The 25,661-nt window shown below is 51.8% G+C and overlaps 1 protein-coding gene across 1 annotated transcript in view; it reads right to left on the bottom strand.

The window, feature by feature from the left end:
- LOC140387123 (nuclear pore membrane glycoprotein 210-like) overlaps nucleotides 1-25,183 on the bottom strand; it is a 227,860-nt gene extending 202,677 nt beyond the window's left edge. Inside the window, exon 1 of the mRNA XM_072470134.1 lies at nucleotides 24,830-25,183. Within this exon, the coding sequence (XP_072326235.1) occupies nucleotides 24,830-24,984 (155 nt within the window). The 5' untranslated portion in view covers nucleotides 24,985-25,183. The remainder of the gene's footprint in view (nucleotides 1-24,829) is intronic.
- Nucleotides 25,184-25,661: the final 478 nt, after the last annotated feature.

The following is a 25,661-nucleotide window of genomic DNA, read 5'->3' as shown; positions in this document are numbered from 1 at the left end:
ATCGAGCCATGGAATTTTGAAGTTCAGCTGACAGAGCCAAAGGACTTTGGTTTAATATCTCGTCTGAAAAATAACACCTCCCAACAGTACAGTATTGCATCAGTACTGCATTAAAACATCAGGCCAAATTGTGTGCTCAGGTTACAGGAGTCAAGAGAAGGTTGGAACAATAAAATTATTTTAGCTAAACTTACTTAAAGTGTGATGCACTATCAATTACGACGAGACGAGAGTAGAATGTAATCCAGGCTTTATTACACAGGGATGTGTGGCCTCCTGCAGCAGCTTACAAAAAGGCTGCTGTTCGGAGAGCACACACATTAATACTCCGCCAGCAGGCAGGGATCTACCCCCGTACCTGTAGTACAGGGGCCTTACCGTAATACCCATATATACAAAATAATACAACAGTGGTGACTACCGCAAAGTGTCCATGTGAATTGATCTTTGAAGGAGGTAGAACATATTGAGAGAGCAGTTAGTAAATGTAACGGGCTTCATAAAGAGGGATTGGGTTTTTTCTCTTTCTTAGGCAGTCCATCAAGATCGAGGATGATTTGCTTCCACTCCAATTTGATGGGTTCTAAGATGGTTGTTAAGTCCAATGCAGACTCTGCCACATTCAGAGCAGGTGGTACTTGAAGGGTTGGGCAGATGAGTTATTTGGAGGTTTCTGCACTCTCTCTGATGTCTCAGCTTCATTTCTGCGTGTTTGCAAAGAAGTCTCTCCCTGTGATCAGTGCTTTCTCACCTGAACCTTCTTAAATTTGGTCAGTTATAAGCCAGGAGCTCCCATGAGTTGGCGGGTACTTTTAAGCCCATCGGAGAAGCTTTGTTTCTTTGTCCTCCAATAAGTTTCCTGCTGCACCAGAGTGCCAAGTAAAATAGTTGCTTCGGATAGTGTCAGGCATACAAGCGACAGGTGCTGCCCAGCAAAAGGGAGTACAAAAGCAGGGAAGTCATGCTGAGCATTTATAAAGCTTTGATTGCGCCACAGCCAGAGTACTGTGAACATTCTGGTCACCACACATTAGGAAGGATATTAATATTCTTGAGGGTACAAAAGGGATTCATCAGAATGGTTCCAGGCATGAAGTTAGCTACAAGATTAAGTTGGAGAAGTTTGGCGCAGTGGTAGCACTGCAGTCTCACGCCGAGGTCCCAGGTTCGATCCCGGCTCTGGGTCACTGTCCGTGTGGAGTTTGCACATTCTCCTCGTGTTTGCGTGGGTTTCGCCCCCACAACCCAAAGATGGGCAAGGTAGGTGGATTGACCATGCTAAATTGCCCCTTAATTGGAAAAAATGAATTGGGTACTCTAAATTTTAAAAAAAGTTGGATAAGTTGGGGTTATTCTCCTTGCAGCAAAGGAGGTTGAGGAGAGATTTGAAATGGTGTAAAAGATAATAACATTTTAAGATAAGCTAGACAAAGAAAGTCTGTTCCTATTAGTTAATGGCACAAGGTCGAGGGACAATACAATCTTTACAAGGGCAGTAGACATGTGGGAACACCACAAGTTGCCCTCCAAGCCACAAGTACCATCCTGATTTGGATTCATACCATTCCTTCAATAACATGAGATCAAAAACCTGAACTTTCATCTGAACCCTCTGTGTGCATCTATACCACATACATTGCAGAATTACCAACTTTTCAAGGGTAATTAGAGATGGGAAACAAATGCTGGCAACATTCCAACAACATTCACATCCCACAGATGATTTTTTAAAATTGGTCTGACAAACCAAGTTCAGGACAACTAGGGATGGGTAATAATTAACAGCCTTGCCAGTCACACGAACAGCAGCAGGCTATTTGAGGGTGTTTTGACAAAGAAGAAAAGTCCTAGAATTATACAAGGAAATATTGGATTTTTAAATAGACCATAGCCACTGATAGGAATGGCTACGCGGGGTGGGGGGTCCCTAAGGATCAATGGAACTCCTCACTATGGTTCCAGACAAAGTTCTTGTAAAGTATCCAAAGACTGATTACCATCCCTGCAAAGGTCAAAGAGACATAATGGTTCTCCCATCGCAAAGGCCCTGAGTATAATGGTTTAGACAGGCTAGTACATTCTAGCCCACTTGAAGTACACATGTCTGGGGATTTTAAGCATGCTTGCTACCAGTCTGTACTGTTTTGTCTGTCTGTGTGGTGTGTTGGGAGAAACTTTGCCACACTGAAGAGAATACAACAGCTGAGGCAGGGCCCCTGCAAAGATAGCCAGCTTTTGCAGGAATACTTAAAACTTGCTCTCTTCCTGTGAAAATCAATAAGCCAACAGAAGGATCGCAGCTGGAAAAGAACTGAAATCTCTACGAAACCACAGCACGCCTGTACCAAAGAATCCAAATGTTCACCAGCAAAAGCCAACTACATTGAAAACAATCGTAACGCCACAATGCACCATCATTTACTCCTCGCAACTCAGGATTGTTCCACATATCTTTCTTAAAAGATTTATTTTTACTACTGAACTCAATTCTTATCTCTAATCTGTTTGATTATGGATTCATGTGTTTTATCATTTCTCCTTACCTTTTAGTAGTTAATGAACTTACTCCATCTTAACTTGAGAAAGCCTGGTTGAATTGGCTCCTTTATAAACATAACTATTGGGTCTGGAAAAGGTATCCAAGGGAAAGGGAACCAAAACCTCTGATGCCAAACCCATCTCACTCAAGTTTGTAGGGCGTATCCCAGCCGGACTGTGACATATGGATGGGTCGGCCCAGCTGGACGGTGACATATCAATGGGTCTCACTCAGATCAGTAATCTTTGGGGATCCTCACCTGGGGCTGGTCATAACAAATGGTCGATAGAAAACCTGAAACCTTAGCTTTAAAAATAGCTGAATGGAAGAGGATTTAACATATAGAAAAGACTACACAGAGAGGGATCATTAGCAATTTTTATAAATTTCCAGTGAATTGTTCCCTTTTTTGGGCTTGTCATATGATAAATACTCATTTGTTTCTGAATTTGAGGAAATAAAACTTCCAATTTCTTTCCAAGATATAATCTGTTACGATCCCAGTTGATGTTACAACTGGATGGGAGGGGGCAGCACGGTGGGTTAGCCCTGTTGCCTCACGGCGCTGAGGTCCCAGGTTTGATCCCGGTTCTGGGTCACTGTCCGTATGGAGTTTGCACATTCTCCCCGTGTTTGCGTGGGTTTCGCCCCGACAACCCAAAGATGAGCAAGCTAGGTGGATTGAACACACTAAATTGCCCCTTAATTGGAAAAAAATGAATTGGGTACACTAAATTTATATTTAAAAAAATAAATAACTGGATGGGAGATCGCAGGATGGAATACTGGCTCAAAAGACTGCAACTTTTACTGTATTTTTAATAAAACGTGGAGGAAGAGTCATCTCTAATTAGTTTTAACAAGAATTTTTTAAATTAAAAATACTCTACTCCCTCTTAACAAATACACACAGATTTTAAGATTAACGTGGATTGCAACGTACATCTTTTTTAAAAAAAAAGATGTTTATTAAGAATTTTTCAACAACATTTTCAACCATACAAACCCCCCCCCCGTAACAAAAAGAAAAGTCGCACAGCAAGACATAAACATATCAAATCGACATACTACAGAACTTTGTACATTGGATTCCTCCCGCACATATCAACTTTCCTGAACATTTATGTATTTTCTTGCTCAAGTGCCCCCAGGAAACCCCCACCCCCTCCCACCCCGGGTTGCTGCTGCAGCTGCTGACCGAACTTCATTATGCGCTCTGTGAATAACCTTGAACTGTATCAGGCTAAGCCTGGCACATGAGGAAGAAGAATTCACCCTACTCAGGGCATCAGCCCACAAACCCTCCTCAATCTCCTCCCCCAGCTCCTCCTCCCATTTACCCTTCAGCTCCTCTACCAAAGCCTCCCCCTCTTCTTTCATCTCCTGGTATATCGCCGACACCTTGCCCTCTCTGACCCATACACCAGAAATCACGCTGTCTTGAATCCCCTGTGCCGGGAGCAACGGAAATTCCCTCGCCTGTCGCCTCACCAACGCCCTCACTTGCATGTACCTGAACGCGTTTCCCGGGGGTAGCCCAAATTTCTCCTCCAGCGCCCCTAGGCTCGCAAACATCCCATCAATGAACAGGTCCCCCATTCTTATAATCCCTGCCCGATGCCAACTCTGAAACCCCCCGTCCATCCTTCCTGGGACAAACCGATGGTTACCCCTGATCGGGGACCACACCGAGGCTCCCATCGCACCCCTGTGTCATCTCCACAGGCCCCAGATCTTTAGCGTTGCCACCACCACCGGACTTGTAGTGTACCTTGTCGGCGAGAGCGGCAGCGGTGCCGTCACCAGCGCCCCCAGGCTCGTTCCTTTGCAGGACGCCATCTCCAACCTCTTCCATGCCGCCCCCTCTCCCTCCATCACCCACTTACGGATCATCGCCACATTGGCTGCCCAGTAGTAGCCACCCAGGTTGGGCAACGCCAGCCCTCCTCTATCTCTACTACGCTCCAGAAACCCCCTCCTTACCCTCGGGGTCTTATTCGCCCACACAAAACCCATAATGCTCCTGCCTACCCTCTTAAAAAAGGCCTTGGTGATCACAATTGGAAGGCACTGGAATACAAAAAGAAACCTCGGGAGGACCACCATATTAACCGACTGTACTCTGCCCGCCAGCGAGAGTGGCAACATGTCCCATCGTTTGAAGTCCTCCTCCATCTGCTCCACCAGCCGCGTCAAATTAAGTTTGAGTAGGGCCCCCCAGCTCCTAGCTACCTGGATCCCCAAGTACCGAAAGCTCTTTTCCGCCCTCAACGGTAGGTCGTCTATCCCTCTTCCCTGGTCCCCTGGATGCACCATGAAGAGCTCACTTTTCCCTACATTGAGCTTATAGCCCGAAAAGTCCCCAAGCTCCCTTAGAATCTGCATGACCTCCACCATCCCCTCCACTGGATCCGCCACATACAGCAACAGGTCGTCTGCATACAGCGACACTCGATGCTCCTCCCCCCCTCGGACCAGCTCCCTCCATTTCCTGGACTCCCTTAATGCCATGGCCAAAGGTTCATTTGCTAATGCAAACAACAGGGGGGACAGGGGGCACCCCTGCCTCATCCCTTGATACAGTCGGAAATACTCCGACCTCCGCCGAGTCGTAACCACACTCACCACCGTGGCTCTATATAGGAGCCTAACCCAGCTAATAAACTGTTATAACCTGCCTGCTTACCATTGGCTGGGGACTAATGACAATCCCAGAATCCTGTGGGAGTATGAGCTTCCCCAATGAGGGGGGCGGAGAAACCATTAGTAAACTCCAAGTATAAATACAGCTGGCCAGTTTAGGAACCAGCAGGAAGGTGTGCAGCAAGGGAAGTTGCTGCTGCTATATTTATTTATATATATATATATATATATATATATATATATATATATGTTATTGTAAATAAATGTTATTACTTTGAATCCTTAGACTCGTGCTGGATTCTTCGTGGCCCTTACAAAACTGGCGACGAGGGTTAAAGTGAATAGCTGTCTACACTGCTGAAGGCACCTCCCTGGATTTTTGTTGGATACAGGTTGGAAGTTGTTTTCTATTATACCATGCCTCTGTACGGACGTTTGGATGTTTTTGATGCTGCGCTGGAAAGCTGGAACCAGTATGCACAACGGATGCGTTACTATTTCCGAAAACGAGCGCCAGGTGGTCATATTGCTCACCGCCTGCGGCCCGCATACGTTTGGGGTGATTAGGAGCCTTACGTACCCAGCTGCGCCGGACACCAAAACGTTTGATGGACTTGTGAATATAGTGGGGCAACATTTTAACCCAACCCCGTCCACGATAGTCCAGCGTTACCGGTTTAATACTGCTGAGAGGACCCCTGGAGAATCCCTTGCCAATTTTCTATCCAGGCTACTCAGGATTGCGGAGTACTGTGACTATGGTGAGACCTTGTCAGAAATGTTACGCGACTGTTTGGTTTGCAGTATTAACAATGCGGCCACCCAGAGAAAGTTGTTAGCTGAGCCAACATTGACTTTTCAACAGGCAATTCAAATAGTATTGTCCCGAGAGAGCGCAGAACGAGGAGTGCAGGAGCTACAGGGAATGGAAGTGCATGCCTTGGGGCGCAACCCCTTCCGTCCGAAAACGTCCCCCCGCGCTCCTGCGGTACCTTGGGCGAGGCGATGTCCAGACCGACGCCAGTGGCCATTCCTCCCCGAAGGGAGCCTTCTCCAGAACCAATGGATGAGGAGCCATGTCAGTGTCAAACTTGTAGGCGCCGACCCCGTCGCGGACGCCGGTCCTGGGGGCGCCAGAGGCGCCGTCGTTCCGACCGAAACTGGGACCAGCCCAGTGGCCGTAACTAGGACCAGCTCAGGGGCCGTACCTTCCATGTGGATGAACCTGCGGCGACTACTCCTGAGGACATGGAGACGGAGGACGACTGCCTGCAGCTGCATTGTGTGGCAGCTCCCCGTGTGGCCCCCATTAAGGTGACAGTACGGGTCAATGGTCACCCGCTTGAGATGGAGTTGGACACTGGCGCAGTGGTCTCCGTGATCGCCCAGAGGACATTCGACCGCATCAAGCAGGGTATACAGACCCTTACATTAACCGATTCACAGGCCAGGTTGGCCACCTACATGGGGGAACCACTGGACATTGCAGAAACTACAATGACCCCTGCTGTTTATGGACGCCAGTAGGGGCGTTTCCCACTTATCGTGGTGCGCGGCCATGGGCCCAGCCTGTTGGGTCGGGACTGGTTGCGCCATTTGCGGTTGCAATGGCAGCACGTCCTCCAAAAAGTTTCTGAAGGGTTGACTGAGGTGCCAGGACGATACCCAGATGTATTCCAGCCTGGTTTGGGGAAAATAAAAGGGGTCGTAGCCCGTATCCAAGTCAAACCAGGAGCCACGCCGCGCTATTTCCGGGCGCGCACGTTGCCTTTCGCCTTGCTCGAGAAGGTAGAAGGGGAGCTCACTCGTTTGGAGAGTTTGGGTATTATCAGTCCGTCCGTTTTGCTGACTGGGCAGCACCAATTGTACCTGTAATGAAGCCAGATGCCACAGTTCGCTTGTGTGGCGACTATAAACTTACAGTGAATACGGCTTCCCGACTCGACCGATATCCAATGCCTCGCATAGAGGATCTCTACGCGAAGCTTGCAGGTGGGCTCTCGCTCACAAAATTAGATAAGAGTCATGCCTACCTGCAGTTGGAGCTGGAACCTGCCTCCCGACCATATGTAACGATTAATACACACCGGGGCCTGTATGAATATACACGGTTGCCTTTTGGAGTATCCTCTGCCTGTGCTATTTTTCAACGTGTTATGGAGGGCATTTTGAGAGGTTTACCACGTGTTGCTGTCTACTTAGATGACGTTTTGATTACAGGGACGTCGGAGCAGGAACATTTGGAAAATCTGGAGGATGTCGTTAGACGCTTTTTGGAGGCTGGAGTCCGTTTACGTCGCACAAAGTGCGTATTTCAGGCAAAGAAAGTAGTCTACCTGGGTTATCAGGTGGACCGCGAAGGTTTGCGCCCCGTCGCAGAGAAGGTGCGTGCGATTCAACAAGCCCCCGCCCTGACTGACACTTCGCATCTTCGTTCTTTTCTCGGTCTCGTAAACTATTACGGGAAGTTCCTCCCCAATCTGGCAACTACGCTGGCCCCGTTGCACCTTCTGCTAAAGAAAAATCACACCTGGGTTTGGGGTCAGCCGCAAGAAACCACTTTCCGGCGGGTAAAGCAACAATTGTCGTCGTCTGGGTTACTAACCCACTATGATCCTGGAAAGCCTTTGTTCGTCACATGTGATGCATCCCCGTATGGTATTGGGGCCGTCCTGTCCCACAAGATGGAGAACGGGGCCGAGCGACCGATAGCTTTCGCCTCCCGCACATTGACTGCAGTGGAGAAAAAGTACGTGCAGATTGAGAAGGAGGGCCTGGCAGTGGTTTTTGCGGTGAAACGCTTCCACCAGTACGTGTATGGCCGCCATTTCACTATCGTGACTGATCATAAGCCTCTGCTGGGACTTTTCAGAGAGGATAAGCCAATACCGCCCATTGCTTCCGCACGGATCCAGCGCTGGGCTTTGTTGCTTGCTGCATACAAGTATTCTCTGGAGCACAAACCAGGAACGCAGATAGCAAATGCCGACGCACTGAGCCGATTGCCTTTATCGACCGGCCCCATGTCGACCCCCACGAGGTGGTTGCAACCCTAAATTTTATGGACACCTTGCCTGTCACGGCATCACAGATCCGTGTGTGGACCCAGACGGAGCCAGTCCTGTCAAAGGTTCGGCACATAGTCCTGTATGGTGGGCAGCATAGACAGCTCCCAGGCGAGTTGCGGGCATTTTCCTCCAAGCTGTCAGAATTCAGCGTGGAAGACGGCATCCTCTTGTGGGGGACGCGTGTGATTGTCCCGGAAAAAGGGTAGGAGCTGATACTAACAGACTTGCACAATGGGCATCCAGGTGTGACCAAAATGAAATGTTGACTTCCGGTTGCGGCGATGACCAGCTAAGCCGCACGTTTCGGCACCTCCCATTTCAACGGACTTTTGGGCTCTTATCGGGAGCCCCAACGGAAATTTATTACGGCCAAACCCAGTGTGAGGCGACAAAGGAAGGAGTCCCCCTGGGTGTGGATGGAAAGAAGCGATAGTAGTGGCCAGATTGCGGAGGATCCTCTGGAGCAACGGCAGAGAAGAGAAGGGAGAAGCAAGATGGCGGCTGAGGGAGCCCAGATGGTATGGGGCCCGGAACAGCAGGAGTTCCTCCGACGATGTGTGGAGGAGCTCAAGAAGGAGGTGCTGGCGCCGATGTTGCTGCCGATTGAGGGATTGAAGGAGACGCAAAAGACCCAGGTGATGGAGCTCCGTGGAGTGAAGGCAAAGGCAGCCGAGAATGAAGACGAGATACAGGGCTTGGTGGTGAAGACGGAGACGCACGAGGCACTACATAAGAGGTGCATAGAAAGGCTGGAAGCCCTGGAAAATAGCTCGAGGAGGAAGAATCTAAGGATTTTGGGTCTTCCCGAAAGGAAAGAGGGAGCTGATGTTGGGGCGTATGTGAGTACGATGCTCCATACTTTAATGGGAGCTGAGGCCCCGACGGGCCCCCTGGAAGTGGAGGGAGCATACCGGGTCCTCGTGAGAAGACCAAAGGCAGGGGAAATACCGCGAGCAATAGTGGTGAGGTTCCACCGCTACAAGGACAGGGAGATGGTCCTGAGATGGGCTAAGAAGACACGGAGTAGCAGGTGGGAGAACGCGGTGATCCGCATGTATCAAGATTGGAGTGCGGAGGTGGCGAGAAGGAGGGCGAGTTTCAATCGAGCCAAGGCGGTGCTCCACAAGAAGAAAGTAAAATTTGGAATGCTGCAGCCGGCAAGACTGTGGGTTACACACCAGGGCAAACAGCACTACTTTGCGACGGCAGAGGAGGCGTGGACATTTATTCAAGAAGAGAAGTTGGACTAGATTTGAGGAATTGATGTTTGGAAAGAAGTAGCGAGCTGGTGGCAAAGAAATGCAAAGGGGGGAGAGGGGGAGGGTTTATCTGTAAAAATGTTAAGACGGGAGAATTTTTTCTCCCCCCCCCTGGGGGGGGGGGGACGACGACGAAGAAATGTAGGCACCGGTGGGGAAGGGGACAGGGAAGGGGAGAGGGAGCTGCGTCACTAGGGGCGGGGCCGAGAGGGAAGCGCGGTTTTTTTTCCTGCGCTATGGAAATTGCGGCGGGAAAAGTGGGCGCAGGAAGGAAGGGGGCCTCACACGCAGGGAGGCCAAGGGTAAACGGGGGAAGCAGAGGTCAGCCAGAGTTTGCTGACTCCCGGAAGCAATATGGGGGGAGCAATCAAGCTAGAAGGGAATCTAGCAGGGGGGGGGGGGGGGGACTAACTGGGTTGCTGCTGGTGAGGGTAAGGGGGAACTGATACGGGATGGGATGGTCGGGACGGGAGGGCGTCGTCTGGGGGACAAACGGGTGCGTGGGACCTGGGTGAGGAGCTGGTTTAAAAAAGGGGATGGCTAGTCGACGATGGGGGGGGGGGCGCGGGGGCGGGTAAAGGGCCCCCCAACCCGGTTGATCACGTGGAACGTGAGAGGGCTGAATGGGCCGATTAAGAGGGCAAGGGTAATTGCGCACCTAAAGAGACTGAAGGCGGATGTAGTTATGCTTCAGGAGACGCACTTGAAATTGGCGGATCAGGTCAGATTAAGGAAAGGATGGGTGGGACAGGTATTCCACTCAGGCTTAGATACGAAAAATAGAGGGGTGGCAATACTGGTGGGGAAACAGGTATCGTTTGAGGCTAAGACCATAGTGGTGGACAGTGGGGGCAGGTACGTGATGGTGAGTGGCAGATTGCAAGGTGAGGCGGTGGTGCTGGTGAACGTATATGCCCCGAACTGGGATGACTCGGGTTTTATGAAGCGTATGTTGGGGCGCATCCCGGACCTAGAGATGGGAAATTTGGTAATGGGGGGGGACTTCAACACGGTGCTGGACCCAGGGCTGGACCGGTCCAGATCTAGGACCGGGAGGAGGCCGGCAGCGGCCAAGGTGCTTAAGGGGTTTATGGAGCAGATGGGAGGAGTAGATCCCTGGAGATTTGCTAGACCGAGGTGTAAAGAGTTTTCCTTCTTCTCCCACGTCCATAAAGTATACTCCCGGATAGACTTTTTTATCCTAGGAAGGGCGCTGATCCCGAAAGTGGTAGGAACGGAATATTCGGCTATAGCCGTTTCAGATCACGCCCCACATTGGGTGGATCTGGATCTAGGAGAGGAGAAGGAGCAGCGCCAACTTTGGAGATTAGACATGGGACTGTTGGCAGACGAAGGGGTATGTGGAAGGGTGAGGGGATATATTGAAAGATACCTAGAGGTCAATGATGATGGAGCGGTCCAGGTGGGAGTAGTATGGGAGGCGCTGAAGGCGGTGGTTAAGGGGGAGCTGATTTCCATAAGAGCCCACAGGGGGAAACAAGAGGGTAAAGAAAGGGAGAGACTGATTGGGGAGATTCTGAGGGTGGATAGGCAATATGCGGAGGCCCCGGATGAAGGGCTATACAGGGAAAGACGGAGACTACAGACGGAGTTTGACCTGCTGACCACGGGTAAGGCGGAGACGCAGTGGAGGAAGGCACAGGGAATACAATACGAATATGGGGAAAAGGCGAGCCGATTGCTGGCCCAACAACTTAGGAAGAGGGGGGCGGCGAGAGAGATCGGAGGAGTTAGGGACGGGGAGGGAAGGATGGAGCAGAGAGCGGGGAGGGTGAACGGGGTGTTTAAGTCATTTTATGAGAGGCTGTATAAGTCCCAACCCCCAGAGGGGAAAGAGGGAATGATACACTTCCTGGACCAGCTGGAGTTCCCGAGGGTTGAGGAGCAGGAGGTGGCAGGTTTGGGAGCGCAGATTGAGGTGGAGGAGGTGATTAAAGGAATTGGGAACATGCAGGCAGGAAAGGCCCCGGGACGAGATGGGTTCCCGGTGGAATTTTACAGGAAATATGTGGACCTGCTGGCCCCACTCCTGACGAGAACCTTCAATGAGGCTAAGGAAAGGGGGACACTACCCCCGACAATGTCGGAGGCGACGATATCGTTGATCCTGAAACGAGACAAAGACCCGCTGCAGTGCAGGTCATACAGGCCCATCTCCCTCCTAAATGTAGATGCCAAGTTACTAGCCAAAGTGATGGCGACAAGGGTAGAGGACTGTGTCCCAGGGGTGGTACATGATGACCAGACAGGGTTTGTTAAAGGGAGGCAATTGAATGCCAATATACGAAGGTTGTTGGGGGTGATAATGATGCCCCCACCAGAAGGGGAGGCGGAGATAGTGGTGGCGATGGATGCAGAGAAGGCATTTGATAGAGTGGAGTGGGACTACCTGTGGGAGGTACTGAAGAGATTTGGATTTGGAGAGGGGTTCATCAGATGGGTTCAGCTCCTGTACGGGGCCCCGGTGGCAAGCGTGGTTACAAACAGGCAACGATCCGACTATTTCCGATTACTAGGAGCACAAGACAGGGGTGCCCCCTGTGCCCGTTACTGTTCGCGTTGGCAATCGAGCGATTGGTCATAGCGCTGAGGGGCTCTAAGAAGTGGAGGTTGGTGCTCAGAGGAGGAGAGGAACATCGGGTGTCATTATATGCGGATAATTTGCTGCTATATGTGGCGGACCCAGTGGAGAGGATGCCAGAGATACTGCAGACTCTCAGGGAGTTTGGAGAGTTCTCGGGATATAAATTGAATATGGGAAAGAGTGAACTTTTTGTGATGCACCACGGGGAACAGGGCAGGGGGATAGACGATCTGCCGCTGAGGAGAGTAGCAAGGGATTTTCGATATCTAGGGATCCAGGTGGCCAGGAACTGGGGAACCTTGCAAAGGCTTAACTTGACGCGACTGGTAGAGCAGATGGAGGAGGACTTTAAGAGGTGGGACATGGTGCCCCTGTCATTGGCGGGCAGAGTACAGGCGGTTAAAATGGTGGTCCTCCCGAGGTTTCTTTTCGTGTTTCAGTGCCTCCCCATACTGATTACAAAGGCCTTTTTCAAGAAAGTGGACAGGAGTATTATGAGCTTTGTGTGGGCTGGAAAGATCCCGAGGGTAAAGAGGGGGTTCCTGCAGCGCAGTAGGGACAGAGGGGGACTGGCACTGCCGAGTCTGAGTGACTATTATTGGGCCGCCAACGTGTCCATGATATGTAAGTGGATGAGGGAAGAAGAAGGGGCGGCGTGGAAAAGGCTGGAGATGGCGTCCTGTAAGGGAACAAGTTTAAAAGCACTGGCGACAGCGCCGTTACCGTTCCCCCCGAAAAAATACACCACAAACCCAGTAGTGGGGGTGACTTTGAAGATTTGGGGGCAGTGGAGACGACATAGGGGAGTGACGGGTGCCTCGGTGTGGTCCCCGATAAGGAACCAGGTTCGTTCCGGGGAGGATAGATGGTGGATTCCAATCTGGGCGGAATTGGGAAGTTGAAGGACTTGTTCTTGGACGGGACGTTCGCGAGTTTGGGAGCATTAGTAGAAAAATACGGGTTGCCACCTGGGAATGCCTTCCGATATATGCAAGTGAGGGCATTTGCGAGGCAACAGGTGAGAGAATTTCCGCAGCTCACGGCGCAAGGGATCCAGGACAGAGTGATTTCGGGGGCATGGGTCGGTGAAGGTAAAGTGTCCGATTATATACAGGGAAATGAGAGACGAGGGGGAGACGATGGTAGAGGAGCTGAAGGGTAAATGGGAGGAGGAGCTGGGGAAGAGATTGAGGAGGGGCTGTGGGCAGATGTCCTAAGTAGGGTAAATTCCTCGTCCTCGTGTGCCAGGCTTAGCCTGATCCAATTCAAGGTTCTACACAGGGCGCATATGACGGGAGCAAGGCTGAGTAGATTTTTTGGAGTGGAGGATAGGTGCGGGAGGTGCGCGGGAAGCCCGGCGAACCACACTCACATGTTTTGGTCATGTCCGGTATTGCATGGGTTCTGGGTGGGTGTGGCAAGAGTGATCTCAAAGGTGGTGGGGGTCCGGGTCGAACCAGGCTGGGGGTTGGCTATATTTGGGGTTGCAGAAGAGCCGGGAGTGCAGGAGGCGAGAGAGGCCGATGTTTTGGCCTTTGCGTCCCTAGTAGCCCGGTGAAGGATTCTACTTATGTGGAAAGAAGCCAAACCCCCGGGCGTGGAGGCCTGGATAAACGACATGGCAGGGTTTATAAAATTGGAGCGAATAAAATACGCACTAAGAGGTTCGGCTCAAGGATTCACCAGGCGGTGGCAACCGTTCCTTGACTATCTCGCAGAGCGATAAGGGAAAACAGGAAAGACAGCAGCAGCAACCCAGGGGGGGAAGGGTGGAGGGTGTATTCGGTGTTTGGGTTTTTTTTTTCTTTCCATCCTAGTTGTTTATATTTATTTTTTCAGTATTATTTTTTCTCTTTTCTTGTTCTTTTTCTGCACTTGTTGTTAGTTTAATATATTGTTTAAGTAACGGTCATTGTACATTTTGTTACAAAGTTGTAAAAATGGAAAATTCTTTTTGATCGAAAAACTTTAATAAAATATATTTTTTTTTAAAAATGAAAATGTTGGCCCGGAGTTATGTCTGGTGGCCAGGCCTCGACACAGACATTGAGAAGGTGGCCCAAAACTGCTCCATTTGCCAGGAGCATCAGAAGCTTCCGCCGGCCGTGCCCCGACATCACTGGGAATGGCCAGGGCGGCCTTGGGCACGCTTGCATGCAGATTTCGCAGGTCCTTTTCAAGGATCCATGTTCCTTCTATTAATTGACGCCCAGTCTAAATGGCTAGAGGTGCATAAGATGCAAGGGACAACGTCCTGCGCAACAATTGAAAAGATGCGTTGTCTTTTAGTACGCATGGCCTCCCCGAGGTGCTGGTCACGGATAACGGCACTCCATTAACGAGTGAGGCGTTTGCGAGGTTCACGAAGATGAACGGCATACGCCATATCCGCACTGCCCCTTACCACCCGGCTTCAAATGGGTTGGCAGAGCGCGCATTCAAAAGAGGCCTAAAGAAGCAGTCTTCCGGATCAATGGACACGAGACTGGCTCGCTTTTTGTTTACGTATAGGACCACCCCCCATGCGGTGACTGGGGTAGCTCCCGCAGATCTCCTAATGGGCTGGAGACTTCGCACCAGCTTTAGTATGGTTTTCCCAGACATTGGCGCAAAAGTACGCCGCACACAAGAACGGCAGGGACAGGGATTTTCTCGGCATCGGCCGATTCGGCAGTTTGCGCCCGGTGACCCAGTGTTCGTTCGGAATTTTGCTGGTGGTGCCCAGTGGGTTCCTGGCGTAATTTTCCGCCAAACGGGCCCTATATCTTACTAGGTGCAAGCCCAGGGTCGTCTCCAGCGCAAAGATGTAGACCACGTTCGGTCCAGAAGACTATCCCCTCAAAAGATTCCCCGCCCCCGGAGCTCATTTCTACAGCCGCAGAGACCAGAGACAAGGGAAGGTAGTCCTCACAATCTTCCACTGGTGCCTCACTCAAAGCCTGCGCAGATCGTTACAGAACCAAATGGAGATAGAGACGCTGACATGACGGAGGCAGCAGACTCTGACTCCGAGATGGAGACACAGGACGCATCAGAGGGGGAATCCTCGGGTCCACGGGTCGTGGATGTACAACCATTACGCCGTTCATCACGGGAGCGCCAGTCTCCGTCTTGTTACACGCCGCCTGATTCAGCGCCGCGTGCAAATGGTGTGCGGCCTGCGGCAAAACGAGTCCGACGCCCTCCTTCGCCAGGGTCTTCGGTGGATTCCTTGGACTTTGGGGGGGGGGGGGGGGAGGGATGTTATAACCTGCCTGCTAACCATTGGCTGGGGACTAATGACAATCCCACAATCCTGTGGGAGTATGAGCTTCCCCAATGAGGGGGGCAGAGAAACCATTAGTAAACTCCAAGTATAAATACAGCGGGCCAGTTTAGGAACCAGCAGGAAGGAGTGTGCAGTAAATCCCTGTCCCTGCCGTTCTTGTGTGCGGCGTACTTTTGCGCCAATGTCCGGGAAAACCATACTAAAGCGGGTGCAAAGTCTCCGGCCCATTAGGAGATCTGCTGCTGCTGTTATACTCGTGCTGGATTCTTCGTGGCCCTTACAAAATAAACCCTCGCCCGAACCCAAACCTCCGCAACACTTCCCAGAGATACTCCCACTCTACGCGGTCAAAGGCCTTCTCCGCGTCCATAGCTGCCACTATCTCCGCCTCTCCCTCCACCGATGGCATCATAATCACGTTGAGGAGCCTCCGCACATTGGTGTTTAGCTGCCTGCCCTTTACAAATCCCGTCTGGTCCTCATGAATCACCCCCGGGACACTGTCCTCGATCCTCGTAGCCAGCACTTTTGCCAGCAACTTAGCATCCACGTTGAGGAGCGAGATCGGCCTGTACGACCCACATTGCAGTGGGTCCTTATCCCGCTTCAGGATCAAAGAGATCATCGCCTCCGACATTGTCGGGGGCAGGGTCCCCCCTCCCTTGCCTCATTGAAAGTCCTCACCAGCAACGGGGCTACGTACTTCCTATAGAACTCAACCGGGAACCCATCCGGTCCTGGGGCCTTCCCTGCCTGCATGCTCCCCAGTCCTTTAATCAGCTCCTCCAACCCAATTGGCGCCCCCAAACCAGCCACCTCCTGCTCCTCCACCCTCGGTAACCTCAGTTGGTCCAAGAATCGTCGCATCCCCTCTTCTCCCGCTGGGGGCTGGGGTCTGTACAACTCCTCATAGAAGGCCTTAAATGCCTCATTTACTTTCACCGCGCTCCGCACCGTAGTTCCCCTTCCATCCTTGACTCCACCTATCTCCGTCGCTGCCATCCTCTTACGGAGCTGATGTGCCAGCATCCGTTCACCTTCTCCCCATACTCATACATCACCCCCTGTGCCTTCCTCCACTGTGCCTCTGCCTTCCCTGTGGTCATCAGGTCGAACTCCGTCTGGAGACTTCTCCTCTCCCTGAGTAGTCCCTCTTCAGGAGCCTCTGCATATCTCCTGTCCACTCTTAAAATCTCCCCCACTAACCTCTCCCTGCCCTCTCTCTTCTCCCTATGAGCCCTGATAGAGATGAACTCTCCCCTGACCACCGCCTTCAGCGCCTCCCATACTACTCCCACCTGCACCTCCCCGTTGTCGTTGGCCTCCAAATACCTTTCAATGGACCCTCCCGCACACTTCCTCGTCTGCCAGCAGTCCCACATCCAACCGCCACAGTGGGCGTTGGTCCCTCCCCTCTCCCAAATCTAGTTCCACCCAGTGTTGGCCGTGGTCTGAAATGGCTATGACCGAATACTCCGTTCCCTCCACTTTCGGGATAAATGCCCTGCCCAGAACAAAAAAATCTATCCGGGAGTAGGCTTTGTGTACGTGGGAGAAAAAAGAAAATTCTCTGGCCAAAGGCCTGGCAAATCTCCACGGATCCACTCCCCCCATCTGGTCCATAAACCCCCTAAGCACCTTGGCCGCAGCCGGCCTCTTTCCGGTCCTCGATCTGGAGCGATCCAGTGCTGGATCCAACACCGTATTGGAATCTTCTCCCATTATCAAGCTTCCTACCTCCAGGTCCGGAATATGCCCCAACATACGCTTCATGAATCCAGCATCGTCCCAGTTCGGGGCGTATACATTTACCAATACCACCCACGTCCCCTGTAACCTACCGCTCACCATCACGTATCGACCTCCATTGTCCACTACTATGTTCCTGGCCTCAAACGACACCCGTTTCCCCACCAGTATTGCCACCCCTCTATTCTTCGCATCCAACCCCGAATGGAATACATGTCCTACCCATCCCTTTATTAACCTGACCTGATCTGCCACCTTCAGATATGTCTCCTGGAGCATGACCACGTCTGCCTTCAGTCCCTCGAAGTGCGCGAATACTCGGGCCCTCTTAACCGGCCCATTTAGGCCCCTCACATTCCACGTGATCAGCCGGATTGGGGGGCTTCCCACCCCCTGCCGACTAGCCATCTCCTATTTTAGGCCAGTCCCGTGCCCGCGCCTCCCACACCCTCCAGTCCCCCAGACGGGGAACCCCCGCCCCGACCACCTCTTCCGTTTTCAGTTCACCCCTCGGCCAATGCAGCAGCAACCCTATTTCCCCCCCCCCCCCCCCCCCGATCCAGATCTAGCTCTTTTGCTCCCCCTATAATACTTCTGTGAGTCAGCTGACTCCTGCTTCCCATTGAACCCCCCCCCCCCCCCCCCGTGTGGAAATCCCTCCTCCTCCTTGCGCTCCTCCACCCCACCCCACCCCCCCCATCCCGCAGTTCCTGTTGCGGCCTTATCCCAATTCCCCCATCCCTGGCTCTCACCTCCCTCCAGCACCGGCGCCCACATTGCTCACAGTCTCCCCATCAAAACTCTTCCCCCATCCCCATCCATCGTCCCACCCGTGATACATTCTTTACCCATATTTACAACCCTGTATACAATCAACACCTCCCCCACAACCACAGACCCTCAGTTTGAGTCCAATTTTTCCGTTTGGATAAAGGTCCAAGCCACTTCTGGCGTTTCAAAATAGTGGTGTCGATCCTGATATGTGACCCACAGTTGCGCTGGCTGCAGCATTCCGAATCTCACCCTCTTTCTATGCAGCACCGCCTTGGCCCGGTTGAAGCCAGCTCTCCTCTTTGCCACCTCCGCGCTCCAGTCCTGGTAGACTCGGATCACCGCATTCTCCCATCTGCTGCTCCGCTCTTTCTTGGCCCATCTCAGGACACTCTCTCTGTGCACGAAACGATGGAACCTCGCCACTCTCGCCCTCGGCGGCTCGCCGGCCTTGGGTCTCCTCGCCAGGACCCGGTAAGCTCCTTCTAACTCCAGGGGGCTCGGAGAGGCCTCCGCACCCATTAGCGAATGGAGCTCACATACGCCTGGCGTCGGCCCCCTCCACCCCTTCAGGGAGACCCAGAATCCGGAGATTCGTCCTCCTCGACCTGTTCTCCAGGACCTCGAATCTCTCGGCCCACCTCTTGTGCAGTGCCTCGTGCGCCTCCATCTTCACCGCCAGGCCCAAGATCTCGTCCTCGTTGGTTTTGTCCCTCACCTCTCGGAGCTCTACCTCCTGGGCCTTCTGGATCTCCTTCAGCCCCTCGTTCGCCGTCAGCATTGGCGCCAGCACCTCCTTTTTAAGGTCCTCCATGCAGCGCCTAAGAAACTCCTGCTGGTCCGGCCCCCATGCTGCTCAATCTCCGCCATCTTGTTTTCCCCCCTCATTTCTGCCGCTGCTCCAAAGCCACTTTTTCCCCCGTTCCACTTCTGGTCCCTCCATACACAACGGAAGGGGGACCTTGCTCTCACCTTCCCACACGGGAATCGGTCAAAAGATTTCCGTTGGGGCTCCTCCGGAGAGCCCAAAAGTCCGTTCTAGCGTGAGCCGCCGAAATGTGCGGCTTAGCTCCGCATCGCCGCAACCGGAAGTGCAACGTACTACTTAAGCCACAACGGTGTCATTAGCACACGTCTCTTTAACCCACACAAGATGACTAAATGCACGCGCTCTGCTTGGAACCCAAGTTAGTGTTTGTGGTTTTCTCCTCAGAATCCCCCCAGATGATTGTTACATGAGAGTTTCTAAACCCCACTCCCAAAAAACAGGCTTTAAAACCTTTTCGCATAATAAAGCTTTTCCTAGCAGTTTGCATTCCAAAATCTAGTCCAGGGTCCCTTCTACTTTTAACAGTGAATCAAGTCCAGGATTTACACTAACCCTTTTAAGGTTTCTTTGTCTCAAGTGCTCTACAAACTGCTCACATTTGTTTTAACTCTTGATTTACCTCTGAAGTCTGCCGTTCCACTTTAAATCTGGTGACTGCAATTGTCTAACTTTCCCTGGTTATCCGAACAGTAACTTGTTCCTTAGGAAGCTTGCTTCTTTGCAGCTCCCTTGTTCTGTCCAGCGCTGTTCACTCCCCAGTGTCCTGTCTCCAACTGCCAACAAGTTCTGCTTAAACTTAAAAGCTATTTTAATCCATCCCTTGAGGGGAGGTATAAAGATCAGTAGCCCTGTAGGCAGTTCTCACTAGCAGACCAGTCGCAGGCAGGCACTGTTCTAGTTGATTAAAGCCACAGTTTACTTCTACTCTTGGTTTCGCGTGAATTGATGGTCGCATCAAAGGTGAGGTTTCAGATGGTGGCTGATCAGGGGACAGGTACGCGATAGTGACAGGTGCGCTAGAGGGGAGATTGGTAGCACTGGCGAGTGTATATGGCCCCCAACTGGGACGATGTGAGATTTGTGAAGAGGGTACTCGGTGCCATCATGGATTTGGATACCCATGAGTTGATAGTAGGTGGGACTAGAATGTGGTGCTGGAGCCCAAGGTGGACAAGTACTGGCCCAGGTAGGTGGGGGGATGGGGGTGCGCAAAAGCATTGGCTGGGCTCATGAGGGAGATGGGAGTGGACCCGTGGACGCCGGCGTGGTTGGCGCGGCGCCGGTCGCAGGCCGCTCTACGCAGCCGGCCCGCCGATTCTCCGGCCCAGATGGGCCGTAAGAAAAGATCTGAGTCCCACCGGCGCAGTTCTAACCTGCTCTAGGCTGGCGGGACCTCAGCGTTGAAGGGTCGGGTGGCGGCCTGTGGGAGGGGGGGCCTCCGATGTGTCCTGGCCCGCGATCGGGGCCCACTGATCGGTGGGCCGGCCTCTGGATGGGGGCCTCCTTTCCTACGTGCCGGCCCCTGTAGTCCTGCGCCATGTTGCGTCGGGGCCGGCGCGTTGAAGGAGGCCACTGCGCAGGAGCGCGGTGGCACCGGCGCAGATCCCGCGGCGCAGTTTACGCCGGGATCGGCAGCTGGAGCGGCGCGAACCTCTCCAGCGTCGCGCTGGCCCCCTGTAGAGGCCAGAATTAGTCCTGGAGGTGAACGCGACGGCGTGGACACTCTGCCGTGGGATTGGAGAATCCCGCCCGTGGTTTTGGAGAAGGGGGTGGTCCAGAGGCCGGGATAGAGAATGGATGTGGGGTTATTAGCATACCAGAGATTCTGTGTCAAGATTGGGAAGATGATCGAGGAGTATGTGGGGTTTTATTGCACGGGGGAGGTCTCGCGGTCTGTGGTTTGGATGGCTCTGAAGGTGGTAGTGAGGGGAAGGTGATTTTGTTTACGGCTAAGGTGGATAGGGAGAATAAGGAGGGAACGCCAAAGACTGATAGAGGAGATTTTGAGGTGGAAAGGTATGATGGGGACCCGCGTCTCCTGGCAAAGAGGAAGGAGTTGCAAGCGAGGATCGATCTATTGTCCACAGGGAAATCAGTGCGTCAATTGAGAAGGGCAATGCAGGACGTATGCTTGCCAGTCAGCTCCAGAGGGAGGCCGCGGCGCAGATCATTCGGGTATGGGATGAGGCATGGTAGCCGATACTGGCTCTGGAGATCAATAAAGTATTTGAAGAATTTTGTAGGGAGCTATATAGATTGGAGCTGCTGGAGGAGGAGCGGGAGATGAGTGAATTTCTGGATGGGCTAGTTTCTGAGCTGGGAGAGGAAGGGTAGGGTTGGAGGAGGCGGTGGGGGAGCAGGAGATGAAGGAGAGAAGTGGGGGGGATGCAGGCAGGGAAGGCAACGGCGTGGGCTGCCATTCTGCTTAGCGGCAACACATTTTAGGTATTTTGGGGTGCAGGTGACCAAGGATTGGGCAGGACTTCAGAAGTTTAATTTCACTAGTTTTGTGGGGACGATGAAGTCAGCAGGGGTGTGGTGGTGGTGGTGGTGGGGGGGGGGGGGGGGCACGTGAACCACGTTCCATCTGTTTTGGGCCTGCCCAAAGCTGGAAAGGTTTTGGAGGACGGTGTTAGTACAAACCCGGAGGTGTTACATGTGGATCTGGAGCTCGGTCCCCAGAACCCATCTCCGGTGTCGGTCTGCAGACGGATGCCGGGGCAGATGTCTTAGACTTCGCCTCGCTGATTAATCGTAGGGGGGGGGGTGGGGTCTTTCAGAGGTGAAGGTCAGCTTCTCCACCCTCTGCCTCGGTGTGGCGGTGGGACCTGCTTGAGATTTTGACCCTGGAAAGGGTGAAGTTTGCTCTTGGGGAGGGGGTGGTGGCAAATGAGGGGTTCTACAATTGTTGAGGTTTGTTCACCATGCACTTTTGGGAGTTGGTTACCGTTGCCGGCTGAGGGAGGGGGAGGGGTTGGGGGGGGGGGGGGGGAGGTTCTTTGTTTGTTTGGGGTTGTTTTTGCATTATGAAAAAGTTGAAATAAATCTTGAAAATGTGTTCGGAAATTTCTGTCCTAGAGCCGAATGATCATGTCCAAGTTCAGCACATGCCTATGTGAGATACTTATTTTGATCAGTCTAATTTATTTCAGTATCTCTAGTGTGTTCTAAACATGACCAGTCTCTCACAAAAACCAAACCTTCAAAAGAATCCATGTTCTCAAGCAGCTTCAAAATGCAATGAAAATAATTAAGAAATCAGTGATCAACAATTTACATTTACACCTTCAATGTAATAAAATATCCCAAAGTGCTTTACAGGGATGATTATCAAACAAACATTTGACACAGAACCATGTAAGATATTAGGTCAGGTGACCAAAAACGTGTTCAAGGAGGTTGGCTTGAAACAGCATCCAAAAGTAGAAAACAAATCCCAAAATGTCAAGATACAAAGTGCCATGCCCAATGACTAGGAGCTGCCTTCTCCTCTTTTTGCAACCTGGAAGAGGTGGTGTTTTTTGTTGAGGTCATTCCAAGCAGCCTCGTGACGATGGGTTCTGTGCTCTAGGAGCTGTTCCCGGGGATGTCCACTGAGACAAACATCAGCTGCTGCTGGAGGATCATCAGCTCTGCGAAAGACACTCTTTGGTCTGCCCGGAAATTGTTGGTATTCCAGTGCAGAGTTGTCCCTGATCAATTGTTAGACAAGCACATTCCAAAGCCAGGTCTACGTGCTGAGGAATGCACTAAAACTTTCGGCAGCCACCAGAGATGCAATCAGGAACTGTCGCTGTCTAAGACCTTTTGACCAAAGTGCATCGAGGAGAGGGAATTTTTTATTCATTTACGGAATGTGGGCATCGCTGGTTACGCCAGCATTTATTGCCTATCCCTAGTTGCCCTTCAGAAGATGGTGAGTTGCCTTCTTCAACCGCTGGAGTCCTTAAGGTGTAGGTACACCCACTGTTCTGTTAGGGATGGAGTTCCAGGATGTTGCTCCAGTGACAGTGAAGGAATGGCAATATATTTCCAAGTCAGGATGTTGAGTGACTTGGATGACAACCTCCAAGCGGTGAGATCTCCAGGTATCTGTTGCCCTTGTCCTTCTAGATGGTAGTGGTCATGGGTTTGGAATGTGCTGTCTAAGCAACCTGAGTTATTGCAATGCATCTTGTAGATGGTACTCGGCCGCACGGTGGCAGTGGCTAGCACTGCTGCCTCATGGCAGCAAAGTTTCAGGTTCAATCCCACCTTTGGATTACTGTCCGTGTGGTTTGCACATTCTCCCTGTGTTTGCGTGGATTTCACCCCCAGAACCCAAAGATGTGCAGGGTAGGTGGATTGACCACGCTAAATTGCCCCTTAATTGGAAAAAATGAATTGGGTACTCTAAATTTATTTTTAAAAAGTAGTTGGTATACACGGCTGCCACTGGTCGTCGGTGGTGGAGAGTTTGAATGTTTGTGGAAGGGGGAGCAATCGAGTGGGCTGTTTGATCCTGGATGTTGAGCTTCTTGAATGTTGGAGCTGCACTCATCCAGGCAAGTGGAGCGTATTCCATTAGACACCTGACTTGTGCCTTGTAGATGGTGGGCAGGCTTTTTTTGGGGGGGGGGGGGTGGAAAGGGCCAGGTGAGTTCCTCACCATAGGATTCCTAGCTTTTGACCGGCGCTGGTAGCCTCAGTATTAATATGGCTAGTCCAGTTCAGTTTCTGATCAATGGTAACCCCTAGAATGTTGATTGTGGGGGATTCAGCAATGACAAGGCCATTTAATGTCATGGGACAGTGGTTAGATCCTCTCTTGTAGGAGACGGTCATTGCCTGGCACTTGTGGCACGAATGTAACTTGCCACTTGTCAGCACAAGCCTGGATGTTGTGGTCTTCTGCATTTGGACATGGACTGCTTCATTATGAGTCGCGAGTGGTGCTGAACATTGTGCATGATGTGGAGATGTCGGCATTGGACTGGCGTGAGCACAGTAAAAAGTCTTACAACACCAGGTTAAAGTCCAACAGATTTGTTTCAAATCACTAGCTTTCGGAGCACTGCTCCTTTCACCTAAGGAAGGAGCAGTGCTCCGAAAGCTAATGATTTGAAACATTCTGTTGGACTTTAACCTGGTGTTGTAAGACTTCTTACTGTGAACATTGTGCAGTCATCTGCAAACATCCCCACTTCTGACCTTATGATGGATGGGAGGTCATTGATGAAGCAGCTCAAGATGGTTGGGCGTAGGACACTACCCTGAGGAACTCCTGCAGTGATGTCCTATATAATAGTATAGGGCAGCACGGTAGCCTTGTGGATAGCACAATTACTTCACAGCTCCAGGTTCCCAGGTTCGATTCCGGCTTGGGTCACTGTCTGTGCAGAGTCTGCACATCCTCCCCGTGTGTGCGTGGGTTTCCTCCGGGTGCTCCGGTTTCCTCCCACAGTCCAAAGATGTGCAGGTTAGGTGGATTGGCCATGATAAATTGCCCTTAGTGTTGGGTGGGGTTACTGGGTTATGGGGATAGGGTGGAGGTGTCGACCTTGGGTAGGGTGCTCTTTCCAAGAGCCGGTGCAGACTCGACGGGCCGAATGACCTCCTTCTGCACTGTAAATTCTATGATAAATAATAAATTGTATAGAACCCTTTGGGCTGTATGAATCACACTGAATGCATACGGTGAATATTATATGCATCACAATTGTATTGAAGTACCAAGAGTGCAACATGATCTATTTGGAAAAACTGAATATCATTGCACTTTCTGTGATGACCATTTTGAAACGTTTGTCATGTCCTTTCAGATATTTTGCAAATGAGGTATATTCTTGCAACGAAAAGTTCATAAGAGTGCAAAATAGCCGTTTCTCCATTAATTCAAGTATGCACGCCTATGTTTACCACATTGTCACAAAACAATATGCATAGGAGTTATAACAAAAACAAAGCAGTAAACCTCACAGAAACTGTCGGGTGGGCGAGCACACGGTGCAATGAGGTGGTTGATGACAGATAGCACAAGGAACGAAATTATTTGACACCCGGCCGGCCTCCCTCTCCCCGCCTTCCTCCTGCTCAGACCAGAAGCACAATCAGCTCACCATTGGTAACACCCCTCGTCGGCCTCCAGGGTAAAATTCGCCTTCACGTTGGCCGAGTAAGGCAGCAGGACCTTGGGGACATTCAGCTTGGCCCCCGCCAAGTAACGGAGGAGGGCGGCTACGTACAGGAGGCTAGGCCAAAGGAGGGTCGCCATAACACGGGAGATAGGGGCGGTTTAAAACGATTTTCTTTTAAAGGCAGGATTTAACGTCAAAGACTCTAGGGAAGTGGGTTAGGGTGGACTGCTCTCAGCGGAAAAGGGCTTCGGCTGAAGGCCGTGTATGTGTGTGTGGAGATTGACGGGTCGGGGCCTCTCTCTCGGCCTCCCCCAGCGCGCTCGCGCCTATCCTCGAGTCGGCCGCACGCGGGAAAGGGTCACGTGCTCCCTCCGGTCTTCCCCACGCAGCGCCCCCCGCTGCTCGGGATGAGGAAGGTGCCGCCTCACACGGCGCCAAGGTGGGAGGGAGGGGCGCCGTCGACGCTCCTGCTACGTCTCAGTTGCGATGGCGCCGATGCCTTTTTTTTTTAAATTGGGAGTTTTTTTTTTTACCCCGGATCGTCCGACGCAGTCAATCGGTTCGGATTGCAAGGCTTTCAGACTCTTGATTCCTTTCGAACTTTTTAGATCCGAGGGCGGGGATGAAGTCATGGTGGTCGGGCGAGGTGGAGTGGGAGGCCATTTCGCAGTCGGGCTGAATGGCCTGTTACTGCGCTGTGAACTATAACAAAAAAGGGCCCTGCGAGATTCTGGAGCTGAGCCGCCTTGCTCCCTAAATAGGCTGACAGATACTTCGAATTGGCCTTTTTCTGCCTCTGTGTCACTTAAAACAC

The sequence above is a fragment of the Scyliorhinus torazame genome, chromosome 12 (genome assembly GCF_047496885.1).
Source record: "Scyliorhinus torazame isolate Kashiwa2021f chromosome 12, sScyTor2.1, whole genome shotgun sequence".
NCBI classification, from domain to species: domain Eukaryota; kingdom Metazoa; phylum Chordata; class Chondrichthyes; order Carcharhiniformes; family Scyliorhinidae; genus Scyliorhinus; species Scyliorhinus torazame.
The sequence above is the reverse complement of the archived record's forward strand: the minus strand, read 5'-3'. Positions and strand labels throughout refer to the sequence as shown.